Below are 23,099 nucleotides of genomic sequence, written 5' to 3'. Positions count from 1 at the left end.
GCCATCTTCGTGGATGGGAGGGTAGTGTAGTTGAAGATAAGTTTGCAGCTAAAGAGTTGGAATGAAGTGAGAGTTTTTGATGAAAATTTTTATATCGAATTTTGGCAAGTGTGGAAGATTTTGAGTGAAATTTGGAGATCTGTATGTATTTTGTGTGGTTGTTAACATAGAATGGAGCGTCTACTATGCGGCGGAGTATTTTGGATTGGAGTGTTTGCAGTCTATTGGTGTTGGATTTTTTAGCTGTCCCGTAAAGTTCAAGTCCGTAAGTCCATATTGGTGTGAGAAGAGTGAGACTTTATACAGCTCTTCTCAGGTAATAATTCAAAATCGTTATTTTTTAATTTATTAAATTTTTACCTTAAATTACGATCTAAATGATCTCTATTCTTAGAGGCTTCTCATTTAAAAGTTATGAACTTACAAGTTATATTTGTTACTGTCTTATAGTCATCGGTCCATCTCAATACGAAAAATACCGAATAAAATCGAAGGAGTTAGTTAAAGTTTCCGGACAGTAGTACTCTCGTTACACACAACACTATCCATCACCGGACACTGAGCTGAAAGAAAGCGCCTAGGAAGAGGAAATCTAAGGGCCAGCAAGCTGGATTCGAACCTGTATAAGGGCACCACAAGCCGACATTTTCTACAAAGACAAACAGATGTACCATAAATTTCGAATTGCATTCATTTATACACTTCTGATTTATTATGGTTATGAAGTAGAACCCTCTATTTGTACGAGTTATTGATTAAGACAATATAATGATGGACTAGATGATAATAATAATAGGGCAGAAGGGCTAGCTAATTAGTACTCCCATTGCAGAGATCCCTGGTTCGAATCCAGCTGTTTGCCCTTAAATTTTCTCTTCCCAGGAGCTTCTTACAGCTAACTGTCCTGCGAGTGTTGCCTGTAACGAGAGATCAGATGTTGATGCGCCCTAGATTACAAAATAGAAACAATTTATTTATTACATAAGACCCAAGGAAATTACTATACTGATTTATATGTAACATATATAACTTGCACAAATCTATCTTGTGTTGTTACTCAGTTATAACATCTATCTATGTAACCCATCTTAATATACGAGTAGCTCTTGTTATATATTTTTACACTGTATCTAGACTAAAAGCCACAATAATTTAATATGCCTTAAAGTAACGCCACACACATATGTATAATATATACAAATATTGGGTCTAAATATGTTTGCACTGTAACATATAAATGATGCATGTTACACGTCACCTGCACATGGCGTGTATCATGTTATCTCTAATAAATGTATGACGTACGATACATCTTCATCTCACTAGACAAATAATGTGGTCATATCGCGAAGTTATTCGCAAGCAAGTGGTTTTGCAAAACCGTTTCCAGACGGTGGTACCAACTAAAAATGACAGCCTTAGAAATGCATGGCAGTGAAGAGGTTAAGAGTATGGCTACACCAATGATTGGCCAATACGTCTAGAAAAAAAGGCGGAAGGAGTAGTTTCTTTTTTTTTTTTTTTTGAGGATGGCATCTAGCGGAATCTATTGGCATCTGAATGAAATATAAAAATTTGAACGGACAAACAGATTATTTCGTAAAAACCACCTTTTTCCGGCTCAGCTGTTTTCAAAACGGATATTTCTGGTAAAAAAAATCGATTATATATTATGGCACAAATTTTATTTTTTAACATTCCAAACGTACTGAACAGAATAAATTTTGCGTAAATTGGGATTCATTATTTAACAATACAAACTCAAACGGAACGGAATCATATTCAAAAATAAATTTTGATTAAAATTATCAGATAAATGGAAAAAAAAATTATTATATATTATACAGGATGATCATTTTAAGACGGCTAAAATGCATTTCATGCTTAAACGGTTGATCTGAGCAAAAAATTGGTAGAGGAAAAATTTGTTGCCCGTCACCTCTAGTTTCAGAATATGTGACTTGATTTTAGATTCCTGCTTGCATACGCGGCTGACGCGCGACCAAAAGTGAGGGTTAGCAGTTAGCACCTTTAATTTTTGTAAATATCGAATTGCGGTTTCCGGTTTCTTTCATAACTTTTTATACTCTTTAAATGTGTGTATATGAAAATGGGGATCAACTGCAAACCCTTAATTTTGGTCGCGCGTCAGCCGCGTAAGCGGGCAGGAATCTAAAATCAAGTCACATATTCTGAAACTAGAGATGACGGGCAACAAATTTTTCCTCTACCATTTTTTGCTCAGATTAACCGTTTAAGCATGAAATGCATTTGAGCCGTCTTAAAATGAACACCCTGTATATTATACGATAGGTCATTTTGATGTATTTTTTCATCCCCTTTCTACTAAAAATATTGCCAAGGCAGTAAAGCTAGTATTTTTCTTAATATCGGGAAATAAGTCGTTTTCCGAGTGATTTTTTCATGTTAAGAGCTTTAGATGTTCTCAGGCAGTACACAAAATGGCTAAAAATTAATTTTACATCTGTTACAAACAAGAAGGTTTAATAATTATCTGCTAATTTTGGGAGAGTTGCGTTTAATTACCAAAAAAAAAATTGAGCCGTCTTAAAGTGAACACCCTGATTAAAGATAAATCCATTTTATTTAGATTGTTATTCAAAAATATTTATTTTTATGAAATAGCAAATTTTATAAATGAAATGTTAAGATATTAAAATTAAAATTAATTAAATAAATTAATAAATTGTTTTTGTATTTATTAATTTTGTTAAAAAAGCGAAAAATTATTTTCCTATTATTATGTGCTGCTCTCACGATGAGGGTAGATCGTGAGGCCATCTTCTCTTCAATCTCCTGGCAAGGTATCCTAGTATCCTAGTAAAACGGAAGTAGATAGGTGTTCGATTAAAGGATGGGAATGAGCCGCTGTAGAGGAATGAAATTTTTGAGAAAACGAGTTTACGCAAGGATCAATGGCGAAAGAGAGATCATTTGATTGATTTCAATTATTTTTGTTTCTAACGAGAGAGAAGTGAACAGAATATATGGTAATCCTAAGTTTCATCTTTTCCATACCCAAGTGGTGATTCGCTGTGATTTTGCATTGAATCTGCAAAGGATTCAAATAACTCGGATCAATAGATCACAGCGAAGGGAACAAGTAAAACGGATACAAAGAAAAGATTTTTTTTTAAAAAAAAAAAAGTGGCAAATAATCAATACACTGAACTAAATAATCAATTGAACATGAATAATATTGCGCTTAGATGCGATAAATTCTTAGCAAACGTAGTCCTTCTAGATTAGTTTTCAGAGTAAAATTTTCTTTCTACTGAAATGGATTTTTGGAAGAGAAAAAGCTAAGGGAACTAAAGATGATGGATTCAACCCAACTGATGTGGTTATCCTGATGGATAATTTTGGAGATCAACACTTGCAAAAAGGAAAGCCGAGGAGGAAGCGAGTAAAGGCGGGAAAAACAAAACCACCAAAATGGAGGATACGTGCAGGAAGGAGTCAAGAGGTATTAGTGTGATTGGTGGATTGATTAGTGGAAATTTGTCCTTTTTTTTTTTAATTTGTAATAAATTTGTAGGAGTGTTTTTTTTGAGGTCAAATTCAGATTCTTGTCAAAACAATGTACAGTAAAGTAAAGTAATCGCCTATTTTTTCAGGCGGGGCTTAACGTCCAACTACCAAATTAGGCGTCGTGAAAGGAGGCGACTAGCAAACCTACTTTACTGTAAATTTCTTTTATTAACCATTAAATAAAATACAAGGCCTACAGACCGGGGAATCGAACCCACTAAACCAACAATACATCCTAGCTTAGCGGGTCTAGTATCTTAACCGTTCGGCTACCGTGGCGCCTGTCAAAACAATGTTTAGCAAATGCGAACTCTTTTTTTTGGGTTTTTTCTTTTCTTTTTTTTTTTTTGCCTCATAATTTCATAAAACCTTGACAGTAACCATTATATTCTCTCCTGAACGAGTAGAACGGAAAATGAGAAAATAGCATAACATTATTTCGTAAAAAGAGGAAAATAAAAATAATTTTTTACATTCTGAAAATATATATAAATTCAGATACCAACACGGCACGATTCGCAAACGCGCAGCCCCATTGACAAGAATTTAATTAACTAAATACTTTTTTTCTCCCTTTCTTTAGTAAAAATTCCGCAAAAAAAGAAAAATTAAAAAGTCAAGAGGAAATCTTTTTTTAAATGAAGGTATAAGAATTCCCTTAAAAATATAATATTTTCTGGTTAGCGAAACATTTGTGATAAAGAAAAAACAAATAATTTTTCTAGAAGAAAAAAATAACGTTTTCTCATTAAATTACGTCACTGGGTACATATTGGATACATTTCTCCAATTCTTAGGCATATTAGGGAGAAGCTAATACTTAGGATGTAGATATACATTCCAGTTATTCCAGTAACTAGATAAACTTATTCATACAAAGCAAATCCTGGTTTTGGAATTAACAGAGTTTTGAAAGGACTGGGTATTAATAGTGTTTCCTTTGCTAACTTCTCTGGATAACAAGAGTTTCTCGTAGAGAAAGTACTTGAACTAGGAAGTACATGAACTAAAAAGAGCATGAACTAGGAAGGGCATGAACTTGAATATTCTATACATGAATATACATGAAATAGTAATGTTTTTGTTAAGCTAGTTTTTAATCTAATCAAATCTAGAGGCGGGGCCTCCAAAATGAAGTAAAAGTAAACAAAATCGCCTATTTTTTTTTCAGGCGGGTTTTACATCCAACTAGCAAAATAGGTGTCGTGGGCGGAGGCGACTAGCTAGCTTAACTTTACTATAAATTTCTCATATTAAACATTAAATAAAATTCAAGACCTAGAGACCAGGAATCGAACCCAGTACCACAATACATATCACTGGTGACTGATTCATAGTTTCAATAGGATGAAAAAATAACTGCAAGTTTCAGTCATGATATATTTTTATTATGCCGGACTTTCGACCAAGGGATTGGAGTCTATGTACAGACAAGACAGAAGATACACCAACCCTTTAATCATGTAAAACAGTACATTGTCAATTAGCCTTGAAGATGACCTAGTCCCTAGGTCGAAAGCTCGGTATAATAAAAATATATCATGACGGAAATTGGCAGTTATTTTTTTCCTCCTATTAAATACATATTAGCTTTACAAGTCTCGTCTCTAACCGCTCGGCTAACGTGGCACCAGAATGAAGTAGTAAGTGTGCTTAGTTTACAGAAGAGCCCATTCTGATTAGAACTGAATCGTTTAAAAACGCCAGGACAGAAGTAAACAAAAGGCTCTACATTTCAACTTCGAATTAATGTCAAAAAATTCAAAAATCGATTGCGATCATAATTGGGTGTGCATTCACCAAGGAGATGGAACAGAATTTCATCTTCCTGGAATTTGATTTGGTCGCTAAATAAGACACTAAAATCATTACAATCAAAATATACCCATTAAAAAAAAAAAAAGGTCACATACCCAGGGACTATGTGGGTTTCCTAGCTCCTAGGAATACAGCATTTACAAAAACAGAATTTATTACAAAATAAAACAAGGATTTGGCAAAGTGCAGTTAATGGGTGCAACGATATTTTGAGCTAGCTAAGTATATAAACCCGTGGTTAGCAGTTAAAATAAGGAAACACATTGAAATCCTTTGTCTATTATATTTACAAACAATTCATATTCCTGTCATTTTTACATTTATAGAAAATGGGGGGGGGGACGTAGGAAATAAAATCGCCGAGGTTTTCAGAAAAACGAACACTATACTGTGGAAATATCAGGAAGGGAAAAACGATAAAATCTATCTCTACTAGCAGCACAACTGGTAACCAGTATATTGAACATGGTTCACAGGTTTGTTTTTCCATGTCGGATTTACGTGAGCTTTTACACGTTCAGTTTACGAGATGATCTGGTTCAGCACAGGACGTATAGGCGCGCCTTGATATTACATGCATATGCCGAAGATATAGGTGGCTGTGAAATGTGCGCGCTCGGAAAACGTCTCTGATGAGGGAAAATGCTAAGTGCTTGGCCATAGTGCTTTTTACCTGGGGATATGCACCTACTGGTAAACACACTCTCAGTTCCTGGCTCTACTTTACGGGATTAACGTCTCCTGCAGGCCACCACTAATTTATAGTTTCACGTACTGGCTATCCTAAGATCATATTCAAGCCGTATGCCGTTTTATTACTAACATAAGACAGGCGTAACCTTTTTTTTATGGGTGTTTTGAATTTTTTAAAACATCAGTAATCCAAATAATTTAGTGTTTCTTATGTATTTCTCATAAATATTTGCTTATGTACAGTTTATTTATCTATTTCTCTTACTATTCAAAAGAGGAATTACCGCTAACTTATCAAATCCTCCATAAAGTATACGTTTTCTCCCTGAAGTAGATGTTTTGTGGCTCTGATCGACCAATAAAGAGTTTTATTTTATTTTATTTAAAATTTACATATACAACTGCAGATCTTTGGCATATAATAAATAGTGTAATGTAGAACATCGTGTGCGAAATCATCAGCTGCTAGTTACTCTTCAAATTCAGAATTTATTTACTGTTACCTAGGCCGAAAAAATCGCGTGCACAGTGCCAATTCAATCTCCTAACCGAACTGCTAGGAAAGGATGAAAAAGATAGACAATAAAAATTAGAGGATTAGGATAAACTGAGCGGTTGAGAATGAAGTTATTAGCAACGAGCTTAGGTGAAGTCTTTGATGAATGGTTATATTAAGATCATTATGAATGATTCTATTGAATTCATGGTATATGGTAATTCGACAAAGAATTTTAAATTATAAAAATTGAAGGCGACATTATATTGGAATGCTTTGGGAGCAGATTAAGTAATTAAGTAGATTACATTATGCCAGAGTAAGTCCCGAAAAGTGGTTCAACCAAAAAATACCAGTCATCAAAGGATTAAATCTCTACAATCTAAAATGCTTCGATCCGTACTGAACGCTTCTTTCTAGGTCTCTAACCGGACCTACAGATCTTAAGATTTCTTTTATCAACCAAGTCGCCAAAACCACCAATACGAGTTCTATCTGCTCTAGTTCAATCTGTTCAATCCTACGCAAATCCTTTGGTTTCTCTCTTCCAGAATCCTTTCTGCCAACCCTACTAAGAGTCCCAGTGTTGTCCATAGGAATGTTATTCCCATGGGAAACGTCCCATGGGATGGGATGGGATGGGACAGCACACATTTGTATTTCCCATGGTAGTCGATAGAATGATACTGAATTGTCATACTTAGATTATACTTTTGAGTGTTAAAGTTAATAAATATTGTCGTTTTGCATGTCTCTTTGTACATGTAGTCCTATTTAGTAGACACTAAACGTAAACTTTCATAAATTTAATAATTTTATTTGAACTGTATTCCATGTTAATATTATAATGGGAATCCCGTGGGATGGGATGGGATGGGACAGGCATAAATTGCCATGGGATGGGATGGGATGGGACAGAAAAATATGTCCCAAGGACAAGCCTGTAGAGTCCTTAATAGGCTGTAGCCTCTTGATCCCATCTTTAGTGAAGAGAATAACTAATAGTTAACTGTTACCACACACAGATGGGAGAACAACTTCTCGACATTAAGAACGCATAAAAGAATATGCATAATTTACTTTGTATTATATCTGGAATTATATTTTGAGCATCAACCCACGTGGAATCCCTCTACAAACTCAAAAAAATGATTCATGTCAAGACGCTACAAAACTATTGCTTACTTTACTCAGAAAAAAACTCCAAACTAAAAGTAAAAAACAAAAGACTGATTTACTGGGCCATTATTCCATTTATTTGGACTTCCGGAGGATTCCGAAATCCTCTAATGAATCATAAACATTCCCTTTTTTATGTCTCCAACCTTATTATCCCTAATGACCTTAAAACCCTTTTTTCGTTTCCGATCTGCATACATCTAGATATAGAAAATTCTATTCCAGCCATTATCATCCACCCCTAGTATCTTCATTATCATCTATCCCTCTTCCTGAAAACGCTAGGGATCGCTTGAAGCGCAAGTGGTATAGAGATTATCTCATTCAATAATGCAAATTAATTAGGTTGACCTAATTAATGGAAATGTACTCATCATACTTTTACCTCTACGATTTGGTTTACTTATTGTACGAACAAGGGGAAACAAAAATATTTGAACTTGATTTTTTAGTACAATTTAAGATAATTTTTTTTTAAAGATGAACTGTGAACTGATGGATCCTAATTTGATAAGATAATCACAGAATTTGTGCTTAGTATGAATTAATATATTATACAATGCAATTGTGGTAAGGGCGAACAAAGAATTTTTGCGATACCCTAAGGTAATTTTTCCTTTTTGGTTTAGCATTATATATATATATACTGTAGAACTTGCAGACTATGAAAACATGGCCCTTATGCAAGCTATAGCTTTTGGGCACTGGAGCAAAAGACAGAACTCACCACTACTATAAACCTGGTTTCCTGCAGAAAGCTACGTTATTCCCTGAACACGAGAATGTCTCATGTATAAATTAGGAGCTTTTCCACCGTTATATTCCTTTCATACATTTATCAAAATATATTCTTAGTTCTCTTTCTCAGATTTTTTTATTTTAATTATTATTATTTAATAATCTCTCTTATCTAACGTAAGAAAAGATACAATTGTGTAATTTTCTATAGCACTTTATTTATTTATTTTTTTTTCACTTTAAAGGTCTGTTTTGTACCTTGAATTTTTCCAAAACCAGTGGTGGTCACCTTTCTGCAACCTGGCCTACCCGTAAGAAATGTGGCCTTAAGAAAAGATGATAAAATAATCATTTATTTAATGTTAACATTATTCAATGTTGATTTGTTTAGTTCTGCAGTAATAGATAATGTAGGCGCTATTGTAGGCGAGCGGTTATAGGCTAGACCCGCAAAGCTAAGATGTATTGTTGGTTTAGTGGGTTCGATTCCCGGTCTTAGGCCTTGGATTTTATTTAATGGTTAATATGAGAAATTTATAGTCAAGTATGTTAGGAGGTTATATAGGCTAGACCCGCAAAGCAAAGATGTATTGTTGGTTTAGTAGGTTCTGCTCCCTTTTTCTTGATTTTGTGTATTATTTAATGGTTAATTTGAGAAATTTATAGTAAGTAAATTATGTTTGCAAGTCGCCTCAGTCCAGGACACCTAATTGGGTAGTTGGACGTAAAGACCGCCTGAAAAAGTAGGCAATTACTTTACTGTACTTTTTTCTAGCGAATGTAACAGCATTTCCAGGTCTCCTTGACAAATAATTCGTGTAATTATGTAGAATAAATATGGAAACTACAATGCCCAAATCAGTGCATATCCACAAACCACCTGCTGTTTATGCATTGCACTGCATTATCGCAGCTAGTAGGAAAAGATGTCATATGTGTAAGGCACGGTTCGCAGATTTTGAAATCCATACCAAAACAGTTTCAGAACTATCGTTAGGTAGATCAATAACGCTTGATCTTAAACTCCAACTAGAGTAAGGACAAAGTATACAATGTATATCTTAAGACAGTGTCCTCCAAAATATATAGAGATAACTGCGAGTTTTATATATAAAAAACTGTATCCTTAAAACTGTTATAGAAAAAAAAATATCGAATAGGAAATCCCATTAGACGAGCACTACACAGGCACATTCTACGAAGATTTTGTGAAGAGGAAGATTACCAAAAACCACTGGACCAGAATATAACTATGGTTATGGCCGTTGTGGTAACCAAGATTATGGGCGAGGCGAGCTCAGATTGAAGATGTTGGTCAGTTTGGTTGCCTGAGGCTTCACATGTTCTAGGGTGCGATATTTGCGTCATAACCAGTGGTGATAAAAGATAGTGGGAAGTCTCTTTCAGTCGAGTTTGTGTGTAGAGGGGAGGGGGTCTGAGGAATAGAAGGAGAAACAGAAGGTCGGGAGGAAATAGTACTCGCCTATGATTTCCCAAACGGGTAATGTAAGGTTCTGTGACGTAAACATTGTGGCAACTGTTTTACATTGGTTACAGTAACTTCTGTGAGCACTGAAAAGGTTTCCCTCCACTAATATATTTCTACTGAATTTTTCTTTTTGAATCAATACTATACAGTTTATTGCACATACAATGTATGTTGCATAAAATACCAGATCAATACATTATTTATACATACTGATGTATGTAATTTTTCTTCAACTCTATCATAATAAGAAAAAATTGTTAAAACTCTTTAAAAAGTTTCATCAGAGCAACCGATTTGTTTTTCAAATTTAGCTTTTCCGGTTTCCTTGTAATTTTTCTAGCCATCTGTTAGAGGGTTTCATTTGAACTAAGCTAAGCTTATCACTCAGGTTTTAAAAGTTTTTCACAGGAGATATTTCATTAAATGTGCTCCTAGAGGAGCTCTGACGTCGCACTTCAATTAATAATATTAAGATTTAAGATTTTAAGATTTGAACCAGGACGGGACCTACGTACGTCAAAAGGCGCCGCAGCCAAAAGAGGCTTATTGTGCCAGCTCCCCTTTGGATCTAGTAGACGAAACCTCTCCCTACTAAAGAGGTTGAGGACTTTCCCTACTAGTTCTTTTTGCGCTACTATCTCGTTCGGCAGTGATGGCGAACCTACGACCGGCGGTTCAGTGTCTGACCCGCGCAAGCTTTTTCGCTGAACCACAATTGCTAGGCAACCATTTGTTTGTTTACGCGGGTTGATTTAGATTTTCTAATTGTGTGGATAATTTATATTCTATCTGTATTTTTTTCAATCACGCATTGACACAAAAGCAATTTAAATGCTATCTATAACCTTTAGTTTGATCATTACAGTTCTAAAACGCTAATGATAAAAAAAAATCGACAACCCAAAGCAAATAACCATATTTAGACTTTTCTTCAGATAAAACACACTTTTTGTTAAGGTTTTGTGTCAGTTATGTTTGTAAAAAGAGACTTCCATAGCACTTGGTTTCGTCCCCGTTTTACCCAGTTAAGCCAACTGAATTTTAAAGATGTTTAGTTTTGAAAATATTCAGTTTAAAATTTTTAAACTTAACTCTTGTGCAAATGGGCATTAGTGACCCAAGAGCTAGTACTAAAAAAAAAAAAAATGAACAAAATTTGACCCACGTCTCAAAAAAGTTTGCCATCCCAGTCCTACGGTCTCATGAGATTCCAAAGGTTACATAGCGCAACCACTTGATTGGAACACAATCGAACAACAGGTGACAGTCCGTCTCCTCCTCTTCCTGACACAAACTTGCACAACGGTTCCGAGCTAATAAGCGTCCAACTTGTACACAGATGCTTCCTGAACCTACCATGCCCCAGTGAATAGGCCTGTGAATCAGAGTAATCTGATTTCTACCCAAACACAGGGTCTCTTCGGTTCTTTGTATTTACACAGCCAAGGCATAATAGTCTTGTTGTGTTTAACCCCACAGGACATACCACCAGATCCAATCTCTGAGAGCCGCACGCCTCTGGTGATCCCTAGGACAGGCTCCGGGCCGATGAAAGAAGTGTTGGCTCGATTCCTGGCCAGTCGATCAGCTTTAATAATATTACTTCATTACAGGAGGAGTTTAACATTAAAGCTAACCGACTTTTTAGTAAAGATTCTGGGTTTGAAGACAAATTAATTAGTGAATTACGATGAATGAACATGGCGTGAGAGTTAATTTTAGATACTGTTTTACCAAATACGATCGGAGCTTTGAACTTTTTATCAGTATTTATTTACTTCTAAAAATATAAATTCACCTGGGCAGGTAACATTGCGTACATACTTTCAAGGGGGATACCGACTTTGTTGTAATACAACAGTGTTCACATTCAGTGCTTTGAAATAGTTAAATAGGTTGGTAAAGCTTTTATAAAAGCTGAAACTGGCAACAATGAGTATAACCTACGGTGAGGCTGTTGTTAAATGGTAAAATCATGGTAAAAGTGAAAGCTTTTTAAAGTCACAAAACAAAGGGCGCTCTTATAAAACTGTGCAACATGGAACTGTGCCGCCTCTGGCTACGCAACAATCCCTTTCGCCGCCCCCTTTATCTGAGTCCACACAAGTGTGTGTTTCTTCACCCTAGTTGCATATCATGTCCGATTCACTAACTTCCGGTTCACTAACTAAACCTCCCATTTTTTTAACAGTTCAAAGTATTACCAAACAAAATTGTTGCGGCGGCTGTACAAAACAATCCTCTAATATTGTAGAAATCACTTTATAAATTTTATTCGTTTTTTAAATTCGTTTTTCTTTAATTAAATTATAAATTTCTTCGTGCGGAATAAAAGAGGAGAAAATTTAATGGCTTTAAAAACAAAAAATAATGCGATCATTTTCACGTTCTCTTGATCCTTGTCTGAATTATTCTTAGACAAGGAATAGTACGTAACTTCACGTAACCGTGAAGCGGAAGTAAATTTTCTGAGGTTCTCTGAGGATGAAAAGAGTTTCGAAAAATGTGGTTGGGAATACTCACACGACTTCCTCTCATTACTACTTTCAAGTTTCTACCTCAAATACGAGGGTCGTTTGAAAAGTCCGTGCAAAAATAAAAACTACTTAATTTTTTGGGGTAAATCTTTTTTATTTTTCAACATAGTCTCCTTTTAGGCTTATACACTTCGTCCAACGCTGCTCTAGTTTGTTGATCCCTTCCGAATAATAGGATTTGTCCAAGTCTGAAAAATAGCCATTCGTTTCTGCAATCACCTCCTCGTTTGAATAAAATCTTTTTCCCGCCAGCAATTCTTCATATTGGGGAACAAATAGTAGTCCGAGGGAGCCAAGTCTGGAGAATAGGGGGGATGTGAAACGAGTTGGAACCCTATTTCCATTAATTTTGCGACCACAACTGCTGAGGTGTGAGCTGGTGCGTTGTCGTGATGGAAAAGGACTTTTTTGTGGGCCAATCGTGGGCGTTTTTCTTGCAGCTCGGTTTTCAAACGGTCCAATAGCGATGAATAATATGCACCTGTAATAGTTTTACCCTTTTCCAGATAGTCGATGAGGATTATTCCTTGCGAATCCCAAAAGACAGTCGCCATAATCTTTCCGGCCGAAGGAACGGTCTTCGCCTTTCTTGGCGCAGATTCCCCCTTGGTAACCCATTGTTTAGATTGTTCTTTGGTCTTAGGAGTGTAGTGATGTATCCATATTTCATCCACAGTGACGAAACGACGCTTAAAGTCCTGCGGATTCTTCTGGAACAGCTGCAAACCGTCCTTGCAACACTTCACACGATTTCGTTTTTGGTCAAGCGTGAGCAATCGCGGCACCCATCTTGCGGATAGCTTTGTCATGTCCAAATGTTGATGCAAAATATTATGTACCCGTTCATTCGAGATGCCCACAGCACTAGCAATCTCACGCACCTTCACTCTTCTGTCATCCATCACCATATCATGGATTTTATCAATGATTTCTGGAGTAGTAACCTCAACAGGGCGTCCAGAACGTTCAGCGTCACTTGTGCCCGTATGGCCACTCCGAAAATTTTGAAACCACTTATAAACTGTTCTAATCGAAGGTGCAGAGTCACCATAATGTTTATCAAGCTTCTCTTTAGTCTCCTGAGGCGTTTTGCCTTTCATAAAGTAGTGTTTAATCAACACACGAAATTCTTTTTCGTCCATTTTTTGAAAATCACTCGACTTCCTCGATTCAAACGAATGCCAAACACAAAGAAATAGACCGATCTGGCTGAAACTTGGTGTGTGTTCTTCCAAGAGATGCTACTAACTAAACATAACCTCGATTCGCGCCAGTAGTGCTATCTCTCTGACTTTGCACGGACTTTTCAAACGACCCTCGTATGTCTCTAAAGTCGAAATATTTGAGCCATAATTAATTCCACACCAACATTATAGAGTTTTTTTTAAAAAAGAAAAACTGTACATTGTACTGAAATATAGCCGCACAGAAAAGCGAACCTATCCGCTCTCCTAGAATTTCCTTACAACGAAATATTTAGTATAAACGAATTTTTCATAAGATATTTACCAGAAACTGAAACATCCAATGAGGAAAGAGATGAAGGAATTTTCACCGTACTCGATTTCAGCGGGTACCAATACTCTTAACCGTATCTTATAGAAAAGAGGCTCTAACCACTTTCGTTCCTCGAAGTAGCCACAGTCGAATTTTCTAGAAAAAATATTTGAATGAAAAAAGTTTTTTGTATTACACCAGACCACGGTAGCCGAGCGGTTAAGAGGCAAGACCTGCAAAGCTAATATGTATGGTGGTATTGGGTTCGATTACCCGATCTGAAGGCCTTGGATTATATTTAATGAGGTTAATATGAGAAATTTACAGTAAAGTATGTTTGCTAGTAGCCTCTGTCCACGACACCTAATTAGTAGTTGGACGTAAAGCCCGCCTGAAAAAGTAGGCAATTACTTTACTGTACTTACACCGCTAATATCCTTACCAATTCTTAGACGTTTCTTTTAACTTATGCCAATGATTAAGCAATCCTCTCACTTCATCACTCCTTGTTTATCGCTCCCTTCAAGCCCATAAAGAATCCCTTGAGACTTGGCTATAGAAATGGAGGATCAGAATAAATGAAAACAATGCTCCCTAAGGTGAACACGCCTTTCACCCGTTTACCTAAAAATCACTCCTCTTCCTACAACAGATTGTGTTTAGTACCTAGGACTCTTCATGGACAAACGCCTAACCTGGAATCCGCTAGACTTAAACGGAAAGAACTGAACTGACTATTCAAACTTCTCTCTAGACTTCATCACAACAAACAATCGAAACTTTCATTGAACAACAAACGATATTTACTGTTATTGTTCGTATGCATTGGAATGTGTAATGTATTTTCCATAAGAGTACTTCGTTCTGTTTAATTGCAGTCCTCCTGTGACGTGGTAACTACCAGCAGTCTTTTTGTTTCTGGTAAAGGCTCAAGTTCCTTTTCTACAATGAGTTCTTTAAAATAAATAAAGACGAAAATAATAAACAACAAAGGACTAATCTACACCATGATACTCAAATCTGTCCGGACATACAGAATGGAACGTTGGGGGCTCAGCCAGCGCTTCCAATATCTACGAGAATCCAAACATTTCAGTCAAAAAAAAAAAAAAAAAAAAAAACGCCCAGTCAGAATCGCTAATACTCCTTTTGTTTCCTAATTCCGGCTCCTACCAAGATCTTATTCCCAATGTTTCTGAAGCGGCAAGATCCCTCTACGCTAAGTTCTCTCTACGACTCATTTCTCTCACATCCTAACCTAATAGTTTCCTAATTGCATTGCCAGGAAATTTGTAAGACGGTTGAAGCGCTGGTGGCCACGTGATCTTCTTTATGAAGTGCTAACACATGGGCTGAAAAGTCCCGTGCCTAACATATAGATGGCGCTAGTTGTATCGCATTCGCCTCTTTTTCAGTTAGTACTAACCTTAAAAATCAGCTGTTAAAATTTCATGATATTCTATTCATTAGTTTGTGAGTTATTGTGCTAAGAGTGACGCTACTGTTGTTATTTTCAAAACAATGGATCAAAAACAATTTCGTGTTTTGATTTTACATTGCTTCTTGATGGGAAAAAATACCGGTCCAAGCGAAGAAGCAATGGCTTGAAAAGTGTTATGGGGACTCTGCTCCATCAGAAACAACAATAAAACGTTGGTTTGCTGACTTCAAACGTGAAGTCATAGAGACACCGATGATGCAGAACGCAGTGGACGTCCAAATGAGGCGATAACACCAGAAAACATAAAAAAATCCACAAAATCGTTTTGAATGATCGAAAAGTGAAGTTGCGTGAGTTAGCTGACATCGTAAAGATATCAAAAGAACGTGTTGGTTTTTATATTGCATGAGCATTTGACTGTGAGAAAGCTCTGTTCAAAGTGGGTGCCGCGTTTGCTCACTGTTGACCAAAGACAAGAACCTGTTGATGATTCTGAGCAGTGTTTGGCCATGTTTAAACGTAACTGGAATTTTTGCGTCGATATGTGACAATGGATGAAACATGGATCCATCACTTCATTCCGGAATCAAAACGATCGTCATCTGAGTGGACAGCAACTGGTGAACCTCGTCCAAAGCGGCCGAAAGCCGTTAAGTGCATAGAAATGGTATTCTTTGTGAGTTCCACAATTAGGTGGACAAAAAAATAAATAAATAAATAATTAAGTTGTAGATTTATTAGTCTATTGGCTGAGCTCCAATGAACAATATTGAAAATAAGACATTATCATAATGACTGTAATTGTGTTTGATTGGCTAATTAAAATGCACTTTATATAATTGGCATTGTAATGACAATGAGTGCGGGGGTTGTGGTATTGATTTAAGGTAAGATTTAATAATATAACACTGTGGTGAATTTAATTACAGGTGAAGTAGTGGGCGGATATCCACGCAACCAAGAGTTCATGCTACCAATTGGTAATCTAACGGTGCCCGTAGGACGGGAAGCGACCCTAGAATGTGTCGTCAGGCATCCCAGCAAACACATCAAGGTAAATAATTAGTTTATAGGTAATTAAATTATCTAATTAAATTGTTTAATTAAAACTGTTCTTTTCATTGTATTCGTTAGTGGTGATTGTTCAAAGTGAGGGGAGAATTGTAACTCAACTATAAACTCTCTTGATTTCCGACAGTTGGGTTCACTCTGTAATTATAGAATGAAGGAGAACCCCGTTTCATTTTGAGGCCCATTTCCGATTCTTCTTTTTCTTCAACTTCCTGCTGTCGGGAAAAAAATAATTCCTTTCGACAGACCAATATTGGTGGCCCCTTAAATGAGGTTCCGGTTTTTCAAACTTCAAGGCCCTTAATTAGCTTTTAACTAGAGTGATGGTAGGAGCACCTGGGTTTTTATTACAAAAGGACTAAACAGTACGTACTGTCATTTCAGAGAAAGCGAAGTTCTGAGATTAAAAATGGAATAGTAAAGCCAAAATGGAAGTCCCTAAGAAAAAGCATTGATTTACTGGAATAAACAAAATCAGGTGAAACTTACGGTACCAATGGTTAGAAGCCCTTCAAAATTCTCAAACATGATGCTAAAATTTATTAAAGTAGGAAATACAATAAGAGACAGGAGAAACCATCTTCTACCAAGGATGTATGTTACTTGCATTTTGCCAGAATGAGGTGATTTCGCAAAATGAGGTAATGCGAACGGTCCAAATTAGGGGTTTTTATTTGTCCTGAACCAAATATTTTGGTCACATGTATGAAAAGTTTCCAAGAAATCCATGACATTCCAGTGTTAGTTTTCTTTACGGACTTACAGGGTGTGAAAACAGAGCTGTGTAGCAAGAATTTGCTGAAAATTTCACTGATTTCCCGCAGAATGCAAAGATTAAATTCCTAATCAGGCATTTCTACTTTAAGTATCTCTTCTTAATGCGAATCATAACAGGACCCTCTTTTGTAGGATTTGTGAGCCAAGACGAGAAAACATCCATTTATCTAAGGAAATTTTAGATCAGACGAGATTGATGGCGGTACAGCTTGGAAAACTGCGAATAAAGTAAAGTATTTTTTCAGGCGGCGCTTAACGTGCAACTAGCAATTAGGGGTCGTGGACGGAGGCGACTAGCAAACATACTTCACAGTAAATTTCTTTTATTAACCATTAAATAAAATCCAAGGCCTAAAGACCGGGAATCGAACCCACTAAACCAACAATACATACATCTTAGCTTTGCGGGTCTCGCCTCTTAACCCGCTCGGCTACCATGGCGCCCTTAGAAAACTGCGAATATTTGGTGCCTCAAGTCCAAGGCTGGATTTTTGTCTCAGAATTGGCTTGGGTTTTTTTAATTTAAGGTGCGCCAATGTCTGAGCCAGGTAGCTTTCAGCCTCCGGAAGTTGTTCTCTCCTTATTGATTTTATCCATTACCGGAAAATGAGCCTTAAGAAGCTTCTAGAAAGAGGAAATCTTTGGGTAAACCGCTGGGATTCGGATCCAGTATTTCTAAATTGAAATTCTGCACGCTAAAGCTCCCTTGTGCAGATCTTGACTATTATTGGAGAGGCCCTGTGGACCAAGAGAGGCTTTGAAACCACAAAAAACCGGTCACTGCGCAGTGCGAGTAATAAAATTTTCTCAGCGACGTAATGAAGATTGGAGAATTAAAGAAAATTTGATTCGTCAACGTAAACATTTTCACCTTCTTTTTTTACTTTTATTAATGACCGCTTTTTTTTTACCCAAGGTAAACCAATTTCAAATTGATGCATAGAAAATTTTAGTTGCAGGCCGTATGTAATTGCACTAGTGCATACACATACACATTACAGGTTTGATCGATACGCAAGTGAGTGCAGTCAATGCCAGTTTAGAGAATGCCCATGTAATAACGCTCAATTACAGTTTGCAGGCTTTCCGGTTCTCCATATAACTATACTCTGTTCAGAGACCTTTAACGTAATTGGCACGACAAGCTGATCATTCAATGACAACTGCAGCCTACGCGACTCGATAAACATTTGGTCCATCTATCGATTATCATCCATCGATTATACCTAACACCAACATTTATATTTATTTATTTATTTTTTTTTGTAAAATTACTACTATTAGTAGAAATGAACAAGAGTGTCATACTTTATATAAAAAGCTTACAATGGAAACTTGACGTTGAGTAAGAAAAAAGTTTATTTTTAGAAATCGATCTGCAATGTACGTGAATACGTATGCGAACATAAGACGTATGAATTTGTTAAAAACAAGTTAAAATAATTTATTGAATTATTTCCTTTATTCTTCAAGAATAATTAATATTTTTCGAAACTCCGGAAGAGAGATTTTGACAGCGAACAGGAATAGAAAGATTTTATTTTCTTTTTTGTTCAGGTTTTGAGCTGGAATGTACCGGAAACACACTGAAACCCACAATTTCTCTACTTTTATTGACTTTAGACTATTTTAAATTCTTCTCTTCAACAGCAATCCTCTTCCATGTGCAGATCTGGTGCGCTACCTTGGGCTCTACATAGAAAAAAGGACTCACGTAGAACCCACATACTAGACTTAAAAGACAAGCAATGACAAAACGTGCTAAACTGCTTTACAGACTTCTTGGACGACGCTCCAAATTACCCATTGAACTCAAACGCTTAATATACAGTACGAGGGTCGTTTGAAAAGTCCGTGCAAAGTCAGAGAGATAGCACTACTGGCGCGTATCGAGGTTATGTTTAGTTAGTAGCATCTCTTGGAAGAACACACACCAAGTTTCAGCCAGATCGGTCTATTTCTTTGTGTTTGGCATTCGTTTGAATCGAGGAAGTCGAGTGATTTTCAAAAAATGGACGAAAAAGAATTTCGTGTGTTGATTAAACACTACTTTATGAAAGGCAAAACGCCTCAGGAGACTAAAGAGAAGCTTGATAAACATTATGGTGACTCTGCACCTTCGATTAGAACAGTTTATAAGTGGTTTCAAAATTTTCGGAGTGGCCATACGGGCACAAGTGACGCTGAACGTTCTGGACGCCCTATTGAGGTTACTACTCCAGAAATCATTGATAAAATCCATGATATGGTGAAGAATGACAGATAAGTGAAGGTGCGTTAGATTGCTAGTGCTGTGGGCATCTCGAATGAACGGGTACATAATATTTTGCATCAACATTTGGACATGACAAAGCTATCCGCAAGATGGGTGCCGCGATTGCTCACGCTTGACCAAAAACGAAATCGTGCGAAGTGTTGCAAGGACGGTTTGCAGCTGTTCCAGAAGAATCCGCAGGACTTTAAGCGTCGTTTCGTCACTGTGGATGAAACATGGATAAATCACTACACTCCTGAGACCAAAGAACAATCTAAACAATGGGTTACCAAGGGGGGAATCTGCGCCAAAAAAGGCGAAGACCGTTCCTTCGGCCGGAAAGATTATGGCGACTGTCTTTTGGGATTCGCAAGGAATAATCCTCATCGACTATCTGGAAAAGGGTAAAACTATTACAGGTGCATATTATTCATCGTTATTGGACCGTTTGAAAACCGAGCTGCGAGAAAAACGCCCACGATTGGCCCACAAAAAAGTCCTTTTCCATCACGACAACGCACCAGCTCACACCTCAGCAGTTGTGGTCGCAAAATTAATGGAAATAGGGTTCCAACTCGTTTCACATACCCCCTATTCTCCATACTTGGCTCCCTCGGACTACTATTTGTTCCCCAATATGAAGAAATGGCTGGCGGGAAAAAGATTTTATTCAAACGAGGAGGTGATTGCAGAAACGAATGGCTATTTTTCAGACTTGGACAAATCCTATTATTCGGAAGGGATGAACAAACTAGAGCAGCTTTGGACGAAGTGTATAAGCCTAAAAGGAGACTATGTTAAAAAATAAAAAAGGTTTACCCCAAAAAATTAAGTAGTTTTTATTTTTGCACGGACTTTTCAAACGACCCTCGTACTATTCTCAAACCTATGTGAACCTACGGACTAGAGCTGTGGGCTTCAGTCAAACCTACAAAACATACGGACTGTACAAGACATTTCAATCAAAACTACTGCCGACAGACAGCTGACGCTCCTTTCTACGGTGGACTAACCTCACTCTTCACAACGACCTCAACATTCCCTTTATAGACCACCACGCCAAGACTAAATATCAAAAGTTCCATACTGCTCTCTTCACTTGCACTAATCCTCTAGTACAGTCTCTCGCCTCCTCTGACATTCCTAAAAATACGCGCCGACTGAATCGTCAATGGCCCCGCGACTTCCTCGCAGTCTGAAGGACCAAAAATCATAACCTGTAGAAAGTGCTACCGCTGGGTAGTATCTCTCCTCCTGCCTTTCACGCATCCATTTATCCTTCATTCTCCCTATTTACTTATTGTATATTATACAGCGTATTATACAGCTTGTAAATAACGAAATAAATTTAAATAAAATGAAAAAATAATTACTTCAATCCGCTTGAAACGTATTTATTTTTATTTTTCATTGCTAACTCTGTTTCAAGCGATGATACGATCGCCAGTTGATCTTTTACCGGTAGTAAGAGTAAATAAAACTAGCTTCACGATGAATAACCACAACTTGTTTCATTATAAATCGATAAACTTCCTGCTTGTCATCGTTTATTTCATTTCAGCTCAGGTTTTTTATTTAGTGAATAGTAAAACTCTTTCATTGACGTCAAATCGATATCACTGAAAGGAAGCAACATTTACATAAGCCTAAACAGATTTCTTTTCAGACCGTTTCTCTTGTTGATATATTGACGTTCATTTTCAAAAGAGAATCAGCCATTATTCTCAGAGAATGGATATTTGATACACGTCGAAGACACCAATGTAGTTGTACAAAGACTAAATGGGAGCTTTTAGTCTTTGTACTAATTAAAATACTTTTAAAATATAAAATATGCCTTCTTCTTCTTCTTGGCGCAGTTAATTAATTATAATTCTAATAATAATTTTAATAAGTGGGCGTAAGACAAGTTATTGATTGCCTAATTAACCGTATTATGGCACATATCAAGTGAGCCTTTTACCAACAATGTGACAATAATTAGTAAGACTTGTTCGTAAAAGGTGTTTATTTTTTGTTTTCAGAATCTTTAGCTACAGCGTGAGCATCATATCCAGGGCAAGAATAGCCTTAACTCTTCTCAGAGCTTGGGGGGGGGGGAAACAGATTCGCCTAAATAGAAGCCTGGCTTCCCGGGAAAGAACTTTTAATTAAAGAGATTCTTATCATAGGTCTAGAAATCTTGCATTCTGAGTGCATTAAAATGATGTGATTATTGCTATTTTAAGGATGATAAAACAAATTTATCCTGATTCACCCACAACCATAAACATTACACTACATTCTTTAAAATCTTCAATTATTATTATGTATCGTTCTTTGAGTCACAAATAACATTTTTTGCAGTCAGAGGACCTCCCAAAACGTGTATTTCTGGTGGAAAATTAATATTGAAAACTGTTCAAGAACAGATAAAATTGTAACTTTGATCTTAAATATCTCGACTAATATTAGGGATATCAAAACGGGATTAGCGTCATTTTTCACAGTTTTTTTGTGTAGTTTTCATAATCATTGTCAAAACCAGTGGTCCTTTTGAAACCCTGATAAGGTTTTTGGCCGTAACTTTGCCAAAAATGAAGATACAGCAACAGGGGTGGAAAATTTAAAAACTAAACCAAGAAAAACATATAGTTTACTTCGTGGGTTTTTTCGAAATTCCGCTTTCCTAAAAAGTTATTAGCGATTGGTGCGTTTTAAATGGATCACCCTGTATATAAATTACTTTGATCTGACCTAAAAGCTCTTTTCATAATTAGTGGCACAAACTATTTCTGTCTCCTATCACTGCAATTAACCAAGCCGACTAATTGACGGCTTAGAAGGATAAAACCCCAGTTTAGCTGACAGAAATTCCCTTTAATGATGTCCACAGACGAAAAACTAGTGATTAAGTCAGGAGGCAACTCTATTGGGAGAAATGGTGAACTGTTATTCATATTTGATGTTCCGTTTAGCAATGCTACGGTAAGGAGAAGAATTCTGCATTTTTACTATCATCATTGATAGTTTTTGGGGGGAAAAAACTGGTGTTAAGACTCAAACGACTTCCTCTACCTCCCCCCAAAAGCACGAACTCACAAATTTTCATCAAACACCGGAAGTTTGAATAATATTTTTAATTTGTTTTTTTAACACTTTAAAAAGAATCTCTACACACCTCATCTTTCAAAACTATTCCATAATCGCATCTTCTTAGGCAATTTTTGACGTGAATACGTCTTTAAATTTGCTATCATATGGAGGCAATCCAAAAAACTTAATGATAACAAAATCGGGGGATACAGTTTGGTATTATAGTTTCGAATCTATCGTCTATATCCAAAATTAAATTAGACCGCTGGATAGCTGAAGGATCAAAGAATTCATTTCGATAAGCGAGGTCTGCGACGCATCGCGCGCGGTGGAGGGGGAAGCGCCGCCATTTTGAGGTCATTTTGCTGAGTATCGAGATTTGCAATTAGTATAACTTTTGACTCGGAGAAGCTACGATGTTCGTTTAAGTTTAAATCATCAGCTGTCGTCACAATCTATCGATTGTATATAAAACATTAGTG

The 23,099-nt window shown here is 36.6% G+C and overlaps 1 protein-coding gene across 4 annotated transcripts in view; it reads left to right on the top strand.

The window, feature by feature from the left end:
• The window catches only part of LOC141457218 (lachesin-like), a 492,403-nt gene that overhangs the window by 231,139 nt on the left and 238,165 nt on the right, over nt 1-23,099 (top strand). For all 4 annotated transcript variants that reach the window (XM_074133882.1, XM_074133879.1, XM_074133883.1 and 1 more), the window contains exon 3: nt 16,370-16,494. In XM_074133882.1, coding sequence (XP_073989983.1) covers nt 16,370-16,494 — 125 coding nt within the window. The remainder of the gene's footprint in view (nt 1-16,369; nt 16,495-23,099) is intronic.

This window comes from Rhodnius prolixus, unplaced genomic scaffold (genome assembly GCF_049639745.1).
Source record: "Rhodnius prolixus isolate KJV_2025 unplaced genomic scaffold, Rpr scaffold_10, whole genome shotgun sequence".
Taxonomy (NCBI): domain Eukaryota; kingdom Metazoa; phylum Arthropoda; class Insecta; order Hemiptera; family Reduviidae; genus Rhodnius; species Rhodnius prolixus.
The sequence above is the reverse complement of the archived record's forward strand: the minus strand, read 5'-3'. Positions and strand labels throughout refer to the sequence as shown.